Source organism: Chrysemys picta, chromosome 8 (genome assembly GCF_011386835.1).
Source record: "Chrysemys picta bellii isolate R12L10 chromosome 8, ASM1138683v2, whole genome shotgun sequence".
In the NCBI taxonomy this organism is placed as follows: Eukaryota; Metazoa; Chordata; order Testudines; family Emydidae; genus Chrysemys; species Chrysemys picta.
Window position 1 is genome coordinate 107,664,869 of NC_088798.1, and position 14,906 is coordinate 107,679,774.

Consider the following 14,906-nt stretch of genomic DNA (forward strand, 5'->3'; position numbering starts at 1 on the left):
ACATATAGAATATTTTTGATGTTTCTCCCTGTCCCCCATTGTCCCTGTTTGTTTAGCCACATTGCATAGATATAGCAAAAGAGTTCATATGAATATGTACTGCAGAGAGACAGATGAAAAGGAGATACAGAGGAGGGAGCTCCTAGGAGGAACATTGGTATTAATGAATTCCCAAGTGTTTATAATTCATACTACCCTAACACTTAGGCATTGTGGCGTTGCTCTCTTTCACTATCAGAAGTGGCAATTTGCATCTGATAACAAATGTAATATACTCATATCGCTCCCATTCGGTGAATGGATTCTGAGAATGGCACTAAACGGTGGGAGCCTTGTGTCTGCAATAGACTGGCAAAGTCTTAGCCTCGAATTTGTAGACTGGGGGTAGGCAACCTATGGCACGCGTGCCGAAGGTGGCACGCGAGCTGATTTTCAGTGGCACTCACACTGCCCGGGTCCTGGCCACCGGTCCGGGGGGCTCTGCATTTTAATTTAATTTTAAATGAAGCTTCTTAAACATTTTAAAAACCTTATTTACTTTACATACAACAATAGTTTAGTTCTATATTATAGACTTATAGAAAGAGACCTTCTAAAAACGCTAAAATGTATGACTGGCACGCGAAACCTTAAATTAGAGTGAATAAATGGAGACTCGGCACTGCACTTCTGAAAGGTTGCCTACCCCTGTTGTAGACACTTCTTGCTTAACTGGAGTGATGCAAGTAACAGTTTGTCAGTCCATGTGCCCTCCACCAGGAGCACCCATCTTCAGTATTCTCAGTTGTATCAAACAAGGTCAGTAGAACATATAGTTTAGAGTGCTGTATAAACTGTGCTCGTTTTGTAGTAACTGGCTAAAGCCACAGTGTTGATATGGGCAAGCATCCAATCATTCCTTAGTCCATCGTATAAATGTTCTCTTCTGCATGGACCCCAGCTTCCAACCTGCTCTGGAAGCCTCCTTGTTCTGCGTTGGAAAATGAGACCGAGCTGCAGAGAGAGGAACAGACCCTGACCAGTAAAACATAAATAACAAAACAGAAACACAAGAAACCCGATCTCCAAAGCAGCCGGTGTATTGGAAAATATGAACCATAGTAGCATTTACTATTAGACACTGGTAATAATTAATCATTATGTATTTATAAGGCACCGCAGGCCTGAAAATCTCCTGCTGCTTAATATAATATCAAGATATCAAGATATCCAACCCACGAGCCAGATCAACCGACTCATTTTCGTTTACTAAGCAATGAGGAATAGCAAGGATAATGAATTTCTCGTTTTGCATCGTTGTGTCTGATTATCTGTCCTGATATGATAAAGCCAATCAAAGGAAAAGCGTGGAGCTCTGGAAATGTCAGCATGTGTCCAGGAGTGTCTGATTGGCACATTTCTTTCTGTCCTACCAAAGGTGCAGACATTTGGGGACCTAGTTTTTGATTATGGCTACGGCAGAAATAGCATAGTGAATAGCATTTACCTTGCCAAAGTCTTCAGCTTCTGTCTGTTGGGGAAATACTCTGAGGATCGTCCAAAATAGGAAAGCGGGAGATGGAGGGAGGGAGGAGAGGAGGAGAAGAAATTAGTTTGAAAATCATTTTTTTAAAAAAGCAGCAGGTTTAATGAGAAAAAGTCAAGTGCAAAAACTGAAATAAGGGAGCTTTAAAGTGGGTCCTTTAAATATGTGAAACACCCATTATTTACATGAGGCCAAACTCATGTGTATACACCCACGTGTATACCCTGACCGAGAGCCTCCATGGGAGAAAGTCTGCAAAAGGGAACATCATGGCTGTAGTCGCACAAAGCAGCTGCAGCTTCCCTTGGGATCAGGTAAGGCCAGGAGAGCACAGTGTACCAACTGGGCAGCACGGACTGGGGTGTTGGCAGGGCCAGTGCAGCATGGAGATGGGTCGATATTAGGGCAGGGGGAGCCAAACGTACTGACCCTCTGATACGATCATCTTCACAAGTTCGAGAGCCAGGCACGACTGCTGGGGCTCGGGGCTTCAGCCTGTGGGACACGCCTGCCAGCGCTCCTGCCCTGCAGCGGGGTGGTGGGCTGGGAAATCCTGCCCCAGGGAAGGCACCTGCCGTGGCTTGGGGCTGAAGCCTCAACAGGCACCTCCAGTGGGGCAGAAGTCCTGAGAGCCCCATCCTTGTTGGACAGAAGCCCCCAGCCCCTCCACCCGACCACAGGGCTTCTGCCCTGTGGTCGGGTGGAGGGGCTGGGGGCACGCAGAATGGGGGGCTCTGAGAGCCACATTTTAACTGTAAAAGAGCTGCATGCAGCTCATAGACTCATAGACTTCAAGGTCAGAAAGGAGCTGCAGTTTGGCCACCCCGATGTAGGGCATCCTCTGAGTAGCCATCATCGTCTGAGGTCCTAGGGAAGCAGAGAAATAAAACTATCCATGTCCTTGGATTATCATCTCTCTAAAATCACTTACTTTTGGATAGAATTAGGGCCAAAATCAGGATGACTAGAAGTACCACAAAAATGCTGATTCCAACATGCATCCCTGTCCCCGTGGATTCTGGCTCTATTAGCTGACGGATTGATGTCAACACAGTCTGCTGAAACACAAAACACGAGGGCATGAGGGGCAGGAATAGAAATCATATGCAGGACTTGAAAAAATCATTTGGCTGCAAGATAAATGGTAAACACACTCTTGAGATAATGCACTCAACTTGAGACCGTGTGTGATTTCCGCAGACACGCTGCCAAGATTCCATACAGCTGGACACTGATTACGGTTGGGATTTTCAAAGGTGCCTAAAGGGAGCGAGGTGTCCAAATCCCATTCATTTACATAAAATGGGTGTACATTATATTTTATTTATAGTTTAAAGCAGCAGCTCTTCATTGCAAGAGCCTGCGTTTAGGGCCAAACACTGCAGTCCTTATTCAAGCCTTGATCCTGAGAAGTGACACATGCCTTCAGTTCCTATTGACTTCAGTCTTTAATTAGACAAAACTCCCTTTCAGCTCAGTAAGGCGTGAGTAAGGGCTCCAGGATTAACCCTTTCTACATGTCACTGGAGTTTGTTCGCATTTTAGTAACAAACGCATCAGCTCTATTTCCCGGCCACCAAACGGACAGACTCAATTTCTCTTTTCCAACCAAAAGAGAGAATGGAAAGTGATCTGCAGAGACAATACAGTCACCGTTCCGGTCTGACCACTTACTATTGAAACATCCTCAGGGGCTTCCGAACTGAAAACCAATGGCCATTGTGGGGCGATGGTGGAAGATGTGTCACTGGCATTCGCAGCAGCTGAGAAACGATAAGATAAACCAACATATCACTTAGCACAGCTAATAATTCTTTCCTTCTTCATAGCTACACAACGCCCACTTCTCTATCTAAAGTAAACGGATCTCGCCTGAGAATCGATGGGCTTTCGATGGCACTGTAAAGGGCAAGTGGTGTTGCATACAAGACTTCACAACGCCGAGAACACATTTATGTAGCACTGAGGCTGGCCACAGCGTGACAAACTTGCAAAAGCCACAGCTAGAGCATCTTGTTGTGGTGCCTATTTCCTGGCTTAAGGCACCGTACAGTGTTTAAAACACAGGGTTACAAAATGCAATATCTTTACTACAATGGTTCAATGCATTTGTCATTTGATTACTGAATAACCCCACGAGCAATAAAACCAACCCACCAATCCCAAGACTGAAAATGTGCTATCTAAGGCTCTACAATTAGCGAAAATGGAGTCCCCTCCTGTTTAAATTAAGGGGACCCCAGAGTCAAGTGCCTCCACGGTTGCAATTGAAATCCATTCCCGCATGCTCTGATTCTAAATGGGATGGTCTGCTTCAGCTGCTGTCTCTGCTTGGGAAAGGGTGGCATTACCGGGCATCAAAGTAACACAACGGTCTGTCTCTCTGCAGCTAGAGACACATCACATGCTGAGAAAGGTTTCCACTTCCTCTTCTGAGAGGGCAACAGAACTGTCTGGAAACATGTTAAAGTTGCTGAACTCACAAAATCCAGATGAATGAAGCTGGCATTTCTGGTTTGAAGTTCAAGCTGAGCTCAGAAGGCTCAAAAGCAAAATATAAAGAATAAATATTAAAAAACAAAACAGTTTTAGTGGGCTGCTAATTGTTTAAAAGACCCCTGCAGATCTTCCCATCTTTGCTTGGGGCTTATTGTTAGATCACAGGGGATCAGATTTTATAATATACGAGTCCAAGGGAAAATATTTTCAACCCCAATGAGAACAGATCTTAAATATTAAAACAAAGTTTTGCAACTTGTGAGCAAGGTGATATGTGTGTGTGTGTGTGTGTGTATGTATGTGTGTGTGTGTGTGTGTGTGTGTTTGCAGGATGGGACATTATTTCATAATTTCCAGTTAGTATTTACAGGCCCAGTTCTGATCTCAGCATATCAGTAGCATACAAGTTCAGCTATTATTTGTTATTTAGTTCCCTTCTGGGATCCCCTTACAAAGGGACTCACACACAGAGAGGTTGAATCCTTGGCTAACCATTACCTGAGGTGTGTTCAGGTGTGTAAGCGTGAGGGCCTGCAGTGGAGGTCCTAGCTGATGTTAAAAAGAAAACAAAAAACACACATATTACAACAGTCAGCAAGATGCGTCCAACAAACTGAAAGAAATAAAATGTTTTAACAACGTATCACCAGCAATAAAACCATATCCCATTATCCATCTGGTCTATTACAAGAAGAAAATTACTTTGTAACTTTTATTTGCAGGACAATACAGTGCAGCAAAAGGAGAGAGAATGAAAACCACAGTTACACTATCGATGTATCTGTCTGGGGGTTTATCCTGCCATCTATCACCATAGCCTGTCAGCTCCTTCCATGTAAAATCAACAACGAACATCCTAGTGGACTTCCTGGAGCGTCTGGACTTCTGCCTTTTGCAGGTAAAATAAATCAGCTTGGGGTAAGATTTGAGGTTTTGATTTTACTTGTTGCCACAACTGGAGTTGTACATTTTAAAATTTGTTATTTGCCAGATAAATTACTTAAGGCCAGTTGTACAAACTTGACTTATGTCGATGATCGCTGGCTCCAACAGAAGTACTTTCATGAGTGCTCCCCAAGGGCTGAAATTCACCTATATGTGGAGAGCCAGCACCAGGCCCTGGCATCATTTAACTCCTCCTCAGCCAAGAGAGACGGCTAGATTCATACCTGGTGCAAGAGCACAACTCTGAGTTCAACGGAGCTGCACCTGCTGATGCCTGGTCTGAATTTGGCCCCACAAGTTTGAAAGGAAACATGGCTGGGTAGGGGAAGATATAGAAGTTCTGTGGTATGGCGAAGAGATTAGTCTAGGTTTCTAGGGGCAGGAACAGAAGTCAGGCAGGGTCTGCACCAGGCAGGTTTCCCAGTACCAGGGTGAGGCATTATAACATTGGAATCCCAGGAATCAGAGAGAGGGCCAGGCTTTCCGAGGAGAACATGTCACCAAGGGCTCGGGAGCCCTGCAGAACTGTGTGATGTCTGTCACCACAGGCACAATAGTATCCTTTTTATTTTCATGAGTTAGGGTGTGACCCAGAGCCCATTAAGGTTGATGGGAACCTTTCTTTCATTTTCATGTGCACCGGATCTGCCCGAGAAGGAGGAACATGAACACATCTACCCACAAGAGTGGATTATTGTGCCTAACTAATGAGAGAAGCACTCTCCTGGATGCTACATGCCATATTGCTAAGACTGTTAGTAAGAGCGTTATGCCATGGCACAAGGGAACAAAACCATCATTCCAGTACAATTTTCACTTCCTCTTCTGAGTAAAGTTACTCATGTGTATGTGTTTGCAATGTTTATGCTAGGCATGAATTTGACCCAGAAGCTTTGAAAGGAAAATGTGCTTTAGGGCGCAACATGCGGAGATTCTGTGACACAGATCAGAGACTAGTCTAGGTTTCTATGTGCAGGCAAGAAAGTCAGGTAGGGGTTGGATGAGGCAAGTTTCCAGATAACAGGGAGAAGATTTTGTAAAAACCGTGTTTGGTAAAGCTTAGCTACTGCATTTGTCCAATACGTGATTTTGTTCCCTTTCTGGGGGCCCGTTACAAAGAGAGACACACAAACCAGAGATATTGAATACTTGGATAAACATTACCTGAGGTAATGTTCAAATGTTGACGTGTGAGGGAGACCCTAGCTGGTGTTAAAAACAAAACAAAAACCACATATCCTACAACAGTCTGCAAGATACGCCCCACAAACTGAAGGAAATAAAATGTTTTATTAATAATAGAAAGGTATAAAATAATAAAATAATAGAAATATATAAAAAGCAACAAAAGAAATGTCTTGTTAACAACCTGGAATATTTTAAAGTTAAAACCTTCCCTTTACTATTCTCCAGCACTCTCACCAGAATGCCTTTACCCAAAGTCTCTGCTTTAGTCTCAAGCACATACAAACACAACAGATTATAGATCACCCCCAAACAATAGTTACCCACGTTCTGGAAGGGTCTCGAGTGGTCAAACAACAACGTTCAATTGGCCAGCTATCCGCCTGTCCATGGGGATTCCAAGAGATGTCCAGAAGGTCAAATCCAAATTCCTCAGACCTGTCTACCCCTTTTATGTTAGTAACTGCTACAATTGCCTCAACAACATGTCAATCATAGAAAAACCATTAAGGAAGCACTTTTTAATCCATTAGGTAGACAGATGTGTTTTTGCAGAGTCTGCAGTCTCATGGGCCCCAACACACGCACACCAAAAGTCAGATATAGACAGACTTCCAGTTTTTCCACAGACACTTACCCCAGCATATCAGAGAGGAGACAGAGTCAGATTTACTCCATGGGATTGCTGCTTACCCCCGCCCGGCTTGCCTTAGTTAAGTTCTTGCAAAGGCCGACTACATAGCTACTCTTGGCAATAAGCAAAATAATTGATATTCCAGAACTGGCAGTTGGCAGTGGTTTGGGCACCTGGCTGGTTGCTAAAAATGCCCCTCATCAGTGGGAGAATTACTGTGCATGAGCCAGGAAAGAAACGTGCTCCATGGCCCACTCTCTTGCATGCTACACGTGGAACAGCTAAGAATGCTGATGAGTCATGTGCCATGGCTCAAAAGCCCGAAGTCTCCATTCCCGGGCACTGGATCTGCTGGGGTTACCCCGATGCCAGAGGTAACGGTACAGCTTCAATGCCATAATGGGTAACACCACAGGACATTATTACATTGTTTCTCTCACAAGCTGTGAAAGTCAGCCAGATGGCAGGAGTTTTACCATTCAAGGACACTATACAAAAGCTCTGCTCACCTGTCTCAATCACAACTTCCAGATTGTGCCGCTCATCATTGAACCAACCAGGGATCTCCACACGGCAGCAGTACACCCCTCCGTCTGCTTCTGCCGCATTCACTATGGTGAGGGACACATCCCCCTGAGCGAGATTCCCTTCTAACCGGTACCTGCTGGACTGAGGCTCTGTTACCCTCCGTCCATCTGTCCAGAGAATTGTCTGAGAACATTGGGAAGAAGGACAGCTGCCCCGGCCCCAGCACATTGTGGTGATGTCCTTTTGGTGATTAACTCGGTATTTACAGGGCAAAGTGACGTTCTGACCCACCACTCCTCTCACTGGAGAGCCTGACACCGTGAGACCTGCAGACAAAGATACAACAGTAATTGAAACAGGGCTAGGATACAATGCACAGGCTAATGGGACCTTCCTGGCATCTCCGTCACAACACAACACCGACTCTGTAAGCTCGCCACGTACCTCCACTGCAGGTGTGTGTTTCCCCCTCTCCCCCCAACAGGAGAGGATGACAGCAGGACACACAGTGCGGCCATGGTGCGTTTGCCCACAGGGTGGTTCTGTCCAAGCCCAGGAAGCACTGTTGTGCCCAGCTGCTGTCTCACCCTCCTGACCATGGCTAGGAAGATGCAGGAAGAACAGTTCTTGGATCCCCCCCACCTACATATGGGCAATTCTCTCAGCAGCTGTGTGTGCGGCTCCCTGACCTAACGGGAGTTCAGTTGTCAGGACCCAGGACAGTTTGGGAACCGTGCAAAGGCACACAAATCCATCTTCATGTGGGTGTCACTTGTTTGTGAGGGAAGCTATCCTGGCCAATCCTCCTGACAGTGGCTCACGACCCCTATTGTGTCCCTGGATGGTTCCCACAGGCAACTGTTACAGATCCCCTGACAGCAGTGACTATAACCACCTCAGCTATAATATGGCTTTGCGCATATTCAGTTCTCCAGACCCCCTCTTGACTCCTCACTCGCAGGGGTTCAGGAGAGTATGAGCCTCACCAGGACCTGTGCAAGACTTGTTCCTGCAGTACCTGGACCTGATAACTCAGACCCAGTAGTTCTTAATGGGAGGATCTGGTTGGGTTTTACTCAGTCCATGATCCTCTCCTTCCTTTCCCTGTCCTTTCTGAGCCAGAGCCCAGACACAGTGTGAGGTGGAAGCATGTTGCTGCTGCAGGCTCACAAGCCAGATTACTGCCTGTCTCTGGCTGCAGGGGTAACGAGTTTGGTTTAACAAACTAGCACAGGGCAGCTGGCATGGGCTGGTCTCCTGGTGGAGGCAATACTAGGAGAAACTAGCGAGACAGACTTCAACGGCTGAATTCACTTGCATGAAGACGCTGTGGTTTCAAAATTCCCTAGTGGGCACATATTCTGGGCTAAACTCTCAAGATAGCCCTTAAGGCATGTGAAATTCACCCCTATGCAGAGATCCAGCACAAAGTATATGTACCCCTTACATCCTGCTCACTTTGAATCGCATCTCTCATGGAAGAGCAGACTTGTGCTGGTCCTTTGCACAGGGCCAATCTTCACCCTGGATCTGCAGCTCCACCTTCCTTGAAAAATGCTGGGCCGGTGAACTTGCACGTGCACCTGATATTGTGTTTGCAAGTAGCCAGTTAAGTGGCAGAAACCCTTGGAAAATATCCTTGTAGTGAGCTAGCTTTCGCTCTTTTTCCTCATGCACGTGCTCAATAGAACAAGGAATAAAAGACAGAGCTAACTTTAAAACCCCCCATGCACCTTATAACCTGTCTTCCTCTTTGGACACATGGCATCAGGCTGCATTTCCTTTTAGAATTACCATAAATCTAACATCCTCCACTCCCACCAGATTACAAACTTCCCCATTCATCTGAATAGGGATTTCAAAACATTTCTGCCCTGCTTTTCAACTTCTATATTTAATTCACATACTCTGTGTATGTGAAGTTTTGTCTAGTCACCTAATTCAGTCGTAAAAATCCCTTTGGTTTCCCTGTAAATCGAATGGCCTCAAAACCAACACACGAGAGCTGTAGGAAGCAGCAGTATTTCTGTGCCAGCTGTACTGTTTCTCTCTGTAACAGTTCCAGGATACTGTGTATTTACTCCTCCTCCAATGCATTAAATCTTCTGTGTTAAGGGTGTTAATCAAAGTCATTCCTGGTCGGTTGATCCAGGTATCAATCAGAGCCAGCCCTTAACTGAGCACACAGAAGGAGAACTCTGAATACTTATTCTAACTCCTCACATTTCAAAGGAAGCTCTGCTGTTGATAGAACAGGTATTATAAACGTCCTATCAAATGGAACAGTAAGGTATCAATAGCCTCAATTCCTCAATCAAGTAACTCCTAATGCTACCGGGGTAGAATGCTCTGCAGTGGGTGTTAATACTTTCCAATGCAAATGGGTCCAATATAAATGGGTTTGTATGTTAAAGGAGATCAATATTAGGTAGGGGTTAGTAAAGCTAATCCTGACCTTTTCCCAGTGAAAACACAGTCCAACACCTTTAACCTTGATTTAGATGGGCAAGGTTGATAACATTAGCTAATCAACCTCTTGTCTGAAAAAAGACAGACCTTTTCAGTAAGAACTCTGCAACTTTGCCACAGTAACCTGTGAGAAACTCAGCTCTGACAACAGCCTGTATTAGTACTTAATAAAGAAACATTTTTGAATCCCACCTCTTATTTAGCAAAAAGAAATATTTTGAAATAAACAACGGGAGGAGACAGAACCTGTAATCTCACTTTACAGCATATGCACCATATCCTGCCATTTTTCATTTTTTAATTTAAAGCAGATCTCCCTGGACTGACGGCATTATGTGGCCCATTATCTTCACAACTGTTTCCATCACAGTATAGAAAGACAAATACGTTTTATGCAACTGTAGTTCGCCAGTAGGTATTTCAGCCCCCGCTGCTCATGGTTCACATTTGGATGATTATTTTTGCAACCGTAATGCCCAGAAATTTCCTTTTTATAACACAAAATGAAAGCTGGAGGAGCTCCACAGAAAGCTATTGAGCAGCTCCGGCTTGTTATTTACATTGCAGAAATTGCAGAGTCTGTGCAAACTACAACACTGGGACACATGACCAGCCTTATTTAGGAGACATCGAGTTTAGTCCACATTTACTCTCTCTCCAGGAAAATTCAGTAACTATTATACACGAATTGCTTGTCAAAGCCCCATCCACTATCTGTTAATCTCTTATTCACCTTAGTTACCTGTAAATAGGACCATTAGGATCCACTGCAAGATGAAGTAAGGAGCCATGGGGATAACTGAAGAGAAGGCAGAGAACGGTCTTCTTTAAACTTCTCCAGCGCTTGGGGAAAAAAAAGTTCTTTTCCGACACAATCTTTTATTTTCACTTCCCTAATGTCACAAATGTCATCACACTTAACACACTGAATATTGCTCATAGGCCTAATCAGGGTTGCCTTTTCCTGTGGTTAGCCTTTTGCTCTCTTTCTCCGTGTCCACACGAGCAATTAGCTGTTGCTGACAGTGGGTGTACATGGTTTAACTGCAAGAGCAAACCGCTCAGAAACATTTCAGAAGCCCCGGTTACAACCTGCTTGACCACAGTTTCTGAAATAGCATTGAGCTCAGATTGTCCTTATTGCCACTTGCAGTTAAACTCTGTTCAGCTGCACCTGTTTCTTACACCCAAACTGTGGTGACATATAGAATATTTTTGATGTTTCTTCCTGCCTCCTATTATCCCCGTATGTTTAGCCACATTGCATAAATATAGCAAAAGAGTTCACATGAATGTGTAGTGCAGAGAGATGGATGAAAGAGAGACACAGAGGAGGGAGCTCCTAGGAGAAACATTGGTATTAATGGAATCCCAAGTGTTTATAATTCATACTACCCTAACACTTGTTCATTCTTTGGAATAATGTATTTCTGACTATTTCCATCTGGCTGGCTGTGTTGCAAAAATCCTCTTGACCATCCAGATTATTAATCACCCAGATAAGACTGTGGGACCCACCACCAAAAAATATTGGAAGACCCACACTGTCCCGCTGCTGTAGCCTACAGGGAATTGCAGCATGCTGTCATTAAAAACACTCAAGTGATGGGAAAGATGACTGGCCTATTGGACGACTTCTCAGGACCACTGCTTGCCTACTTCCCCCTTCAACAGGATACAGGGAGTGCACGATTCCCAGAAAACATCTTAAAAAATGTCTTAGAGGCCAAGTCTTTAACAGATTTCCTTTTCTCATTCTTTGGGTGGGATTTTGGAGGAAGATGCTTTGCTTTTTTCTAATCTCTCTCCTTACAGGGTCAGTAATGGCATATAGAGTTGCTGTTACCGGATGATCACTAGAGAAGCTTTACTGCATGATCTTAATTAAAAATACCTACATCTAGCACCTATTAGCCCTGCCAAACAATGTTTCAGTAATCGGTTACATAATTAAATTAAACCTCTACCATGGAGTTAAATAAAAAAACCCATATTTCTGAACCATCCCCCTCAACATTTCCGTAGTTGAGGTGTGAGAGTAGTGCAAAATTCTGCTATTTACAACTCACTTGAAACCACTATGCAGGGAGGGGCTGTGAATCCCATCACTGATATCAAGCAGTGTGATAAATGAACCAGTCTGATTGGGCACGCGCCATTTGGTTTTGAAGCTTAAATGTCAAATATCAGGCTCTAGTTATTCTTGTTAGCTGTGACCACAAACCGTTCCCAATCTCTGTAATGAGGGTTAGAAACAGGGGTGAAAGTAACTTAAAGGACTTACTGGTACGCAGGGCAGCTGGGGTCCTGGGAAAGGTGTGGGGGGCACGGCTCTGAGCCCCCAGAAGGGGCGTGGCCTTGGGCAGAAGGAGCAGGCCTGGGGCCAGATTCCCCCAGCCAGCCCTTCAGCGCTGCCCGGCCCGCGCTGCCCGGGACTCCGGCGGCGATTTAAAGGGCCTGGGACTCTGGCTGCTGCCGGGAGCCCCGGGACCTTTTAAATCGCCGGACCCCAAGGTAGCTGCCCCTTCTGCCCCTCCATCAGCGACCCTGCCAGTACAGCCGGCTGTGAACCGGCAGCCACTTTCTTACCGGTACGCTGTACTGGCTTACTTTCACCTCTGGTTAAAAACCAAATAAAGGGCTTATCCAGACATTCATTTTATACCAAAAGCACAAGTTAATAGATTCCCCAGTTAAGAGACCTTTATTGAATTCTGTTTGCTACCAGAAATTGGCAACACACCAGTTAAAACCTTTGTTTTACTTCAGCAGCTATTCACCACATAAAGATCACTATGGCGATTGACCACTCTACCGGCAGTGGCAGCAGAGGTGGGCACCGGCCTAGAAAGACTTAATTCTACAGCAGTCTGTCAACCCGGAAGTTTTCTGCGCCCACTAGAATTCACTTTCATATTTTAAATTATATACAATGTCATTGAAATGATCCAAGTCCTTCATTCAGCCCAAGATACAGTGGGTGACATTTTTAAAAATTAAACATTGTGAGATTTTTCACAAGAATTAAGTATTTAATCAGAGACAGGTCTCAAGGAGTCTTGAAGTCTGACATGTCTTTTCATCTGCTTGCAAATGTAAATTGTTGGATTTTGGAACCTTCCTGCTTCTTTTGGGTGCCTGGTAACGGAGGATAAATCGTTATGGGGCGGGTGGAGCACAGAGCAGAACCACTGATGCTGGATGCTTCTCTAGTCTGAGCTGGGTAATAGCACCCAGAGTTGTTTCATTGAGAAAAGCCATAGGGATATTGCACTGACATTAACTCCGGAAAAAAATCTATGTGAGAAAACTCATAGGGACACATACAGGTGCACAGGCAGAGTCTAGCAGGTGAGAGAGAGAAAGGGACCCTGGGACATTCTGGGAAATAGCTGCAGAAAGGGTCTGTATGTTTTGCTCAACAATTGTCACTGTCTGACAGGATCTGATCCAACTCCCATTTACTTTGACAGGAATTAGATCAGACCCTTAGTCAAGAGAGCATAAAAATCTTTTTGCACAAGTGTATTTGTTTTTTGTTGGCGTTGGGACTAATTAGTTAAAGTTCACATGATGAAAAAGTGCTATGTAAATACTAGGCGTTATTGCATTAAATCCTGCTGTCCTTGCACACAGTTTGATTCTGTATATAGGGAAAGAGCCATGTTGCCATCTGGAGGGATGCCAGAAACCCAGAGTCACTATGGAGATTCAGAACTTCTGTGCAGATTGTCTTGACTTCTACCGGGATCCCCATGGTTCTCTGTGGGGACACATGAGCATTGTGGCTTCCTCTTCTCAGCTGCTCTGTCACTGTGGCACTTGCTCTCAGTCAAAGAAAAGAAGGAACAGTTTGCATCTGATAATGCTCTTGTGCTCCATGATTGAATGAACGAATTCTGAGAAAGAGGGTTTGGTTTCTTACACTCAGAGACTGGAGCCTGGGCTAGACTAGTGAAACTTTAGCCTAGAACCCATAGAAGCTTGTAGCTTGACTGGAGGTGATATCTGTAACTATTTGACAGTCACTTTCCCCAACACAGGGAGCATCCCTCTTAATTTCGCTGCTTGATAGAACTAAGAATATGTATAAACAATGATTAACAGTGGTCAGTGGAACATACAGTTCAGGGAGCAGCATAAAATGTGCTCTCTTTGTCTTTAGTGGCTAATAATACAGTTTTTCAGCTAGGACAGCTCTCTGCCCTCACACCCTCTCTATGCACCGGTTTCAGCCTGCTGTGTTGGCCTCAACCTTTGGATCTGATTCCTGCATGCTTCAATGCCCACTGGGTCTGAGCAGAGTCAAGGCACAGTCTCTGGGTTTGGCCCGTCAGGCACCCCCATCTGGGGATGTTGGATGCAGCTGTCGTAGGCCCCATGACCTCTGCTGAAGCCCCCAAGTGTCCCTGGTAATTTATGCACACTACCACAAATTCCAGCCTTGTGGCACTCCAGTTTATGTTCTAACCTTCAGAGACCATGTGACAGTTGAATCAAGGAACAATTTGCAAAGGAATTTCACACGCACACCTCTTAGCCTGCACAAGAGATTTACAGAGCTACAGAAAAAACAAACACCTGAATGCAACGGCCCCACCCCGCAGATGATCTCCTCCTTCCGTTTGGGTCTGAGGTCTGCCTGGTCAGGTGAGGCGGAGACTCCCTTGTCCCTCTTCCTGCTGGCGATGGGTGGCTCCCTCTACACAGAAGCCCCCCTGTTTATATACACGAACTTGGTCCTGAACCCCAGTGTGACACCTCATGTCCCAGCCATGGTTCGGAGGGGCTGAGGCTGGTAAGAGTCATAAGCAAGTCAATAATCGTTTGCAGGCATCCGGGTGACCCATCCTGTGTTAGTTCTGCGTAAGGTGAGAAACACCATCTCCTCGCTGATCACCACCTCAGGCTATGCACACCCCAGTCCAAACCTGCTCTCCGTCCAGGACACACTAAAGGATGATTCACAAAATAGAGGTTATAACTCAGAATGCAGGTTTACAACCACAAACGATAGTCACAAAACAAAATGAGGAGCATAAACTGACACATTCCCAGAACAGTCACATGCAGTATCTATCTATCCATCCTATAATTATTTTCCTCTGCATTGATCCCAGC

The 14,906-nt window shown here is 45.0% G+C and overlaps 1 protein-coding gene across 3 annotated transcripts; it reads right to left on the minus strand.

Annotated features, from left to right (window-relative positions):
- Nucleotides 1-664: 664 nt before the first annotated feature.
- Nucleotides 665-10,842, minus strand: LOC135973206 (hepatitis A virus cellular receptor 1 homolog). 3 transcript variants are annotated; one of them, XM_065555149.1, is made up of 7 exons: nucleotides 10,519-10,842; nucleotides 7,298-7,642; nucleotides 4,523-4,573; nucleotides 3,200-3,288; nucleotides 2,457-2,583; nucleotides 1,487-1,526; nucleotides 665-993 (listed from the first exon to the last, which is right to left on the minus strand). In XM_065555149.1, the coding sequence occupies exons 2-7, from the start codon at nucleotides 7,542-7,544 to the stop codon at nucleotides 900-902; spliced, it is 648 nt and encodes a 215-aa protein (XP_065411221.1). In that variant the 5' UTR covers nucleotides 7,545-7,642; nucleotides 10,519-10,842; the 3' UTR covers nucleotides 665-899. The 3 variants fall into 3 exon arrangements, with proteins under 3 accessions (XP_065411221.1, XP_065411219.1, XP_065411220.1); XM_065555147.1 differs by having other exon boundaries at nucleotides 10,528-10,840; XM_065555148.1 differs by having other exon boundaries at nucleotides 2,457-2,580; nucleotides 10,528-10,837.
- Nucleotides 10,843-14,906: the final 4,064 nt, after the last annotated feature.

Excerpts from the sequence above, each read along its gene's own strand:
- LOC135973206 (XM_065555147.1), bottom strand. The coding sequence starts at position 10,576 with ATGGCTCCTTACTTCATCTTGCAGTGGATCCTAATGGTCCTATTTACA. Across the intron at positions 2,584-3,199 it reads CCCCTGAGGATGTTTCAATA|CAGACTGTGTTGACATCAAT; the intron begins GTAAGTGGTCAG and ends TTTGTGTTTCAG. Across the intron at positions 994-1,486 it reads AAGCTGAAGACTTTGGCAAG|CTCGGTCTCATTTTCCAACG; the intron begins GTAAATGCTATT and ends CTCTCTCTGCAG.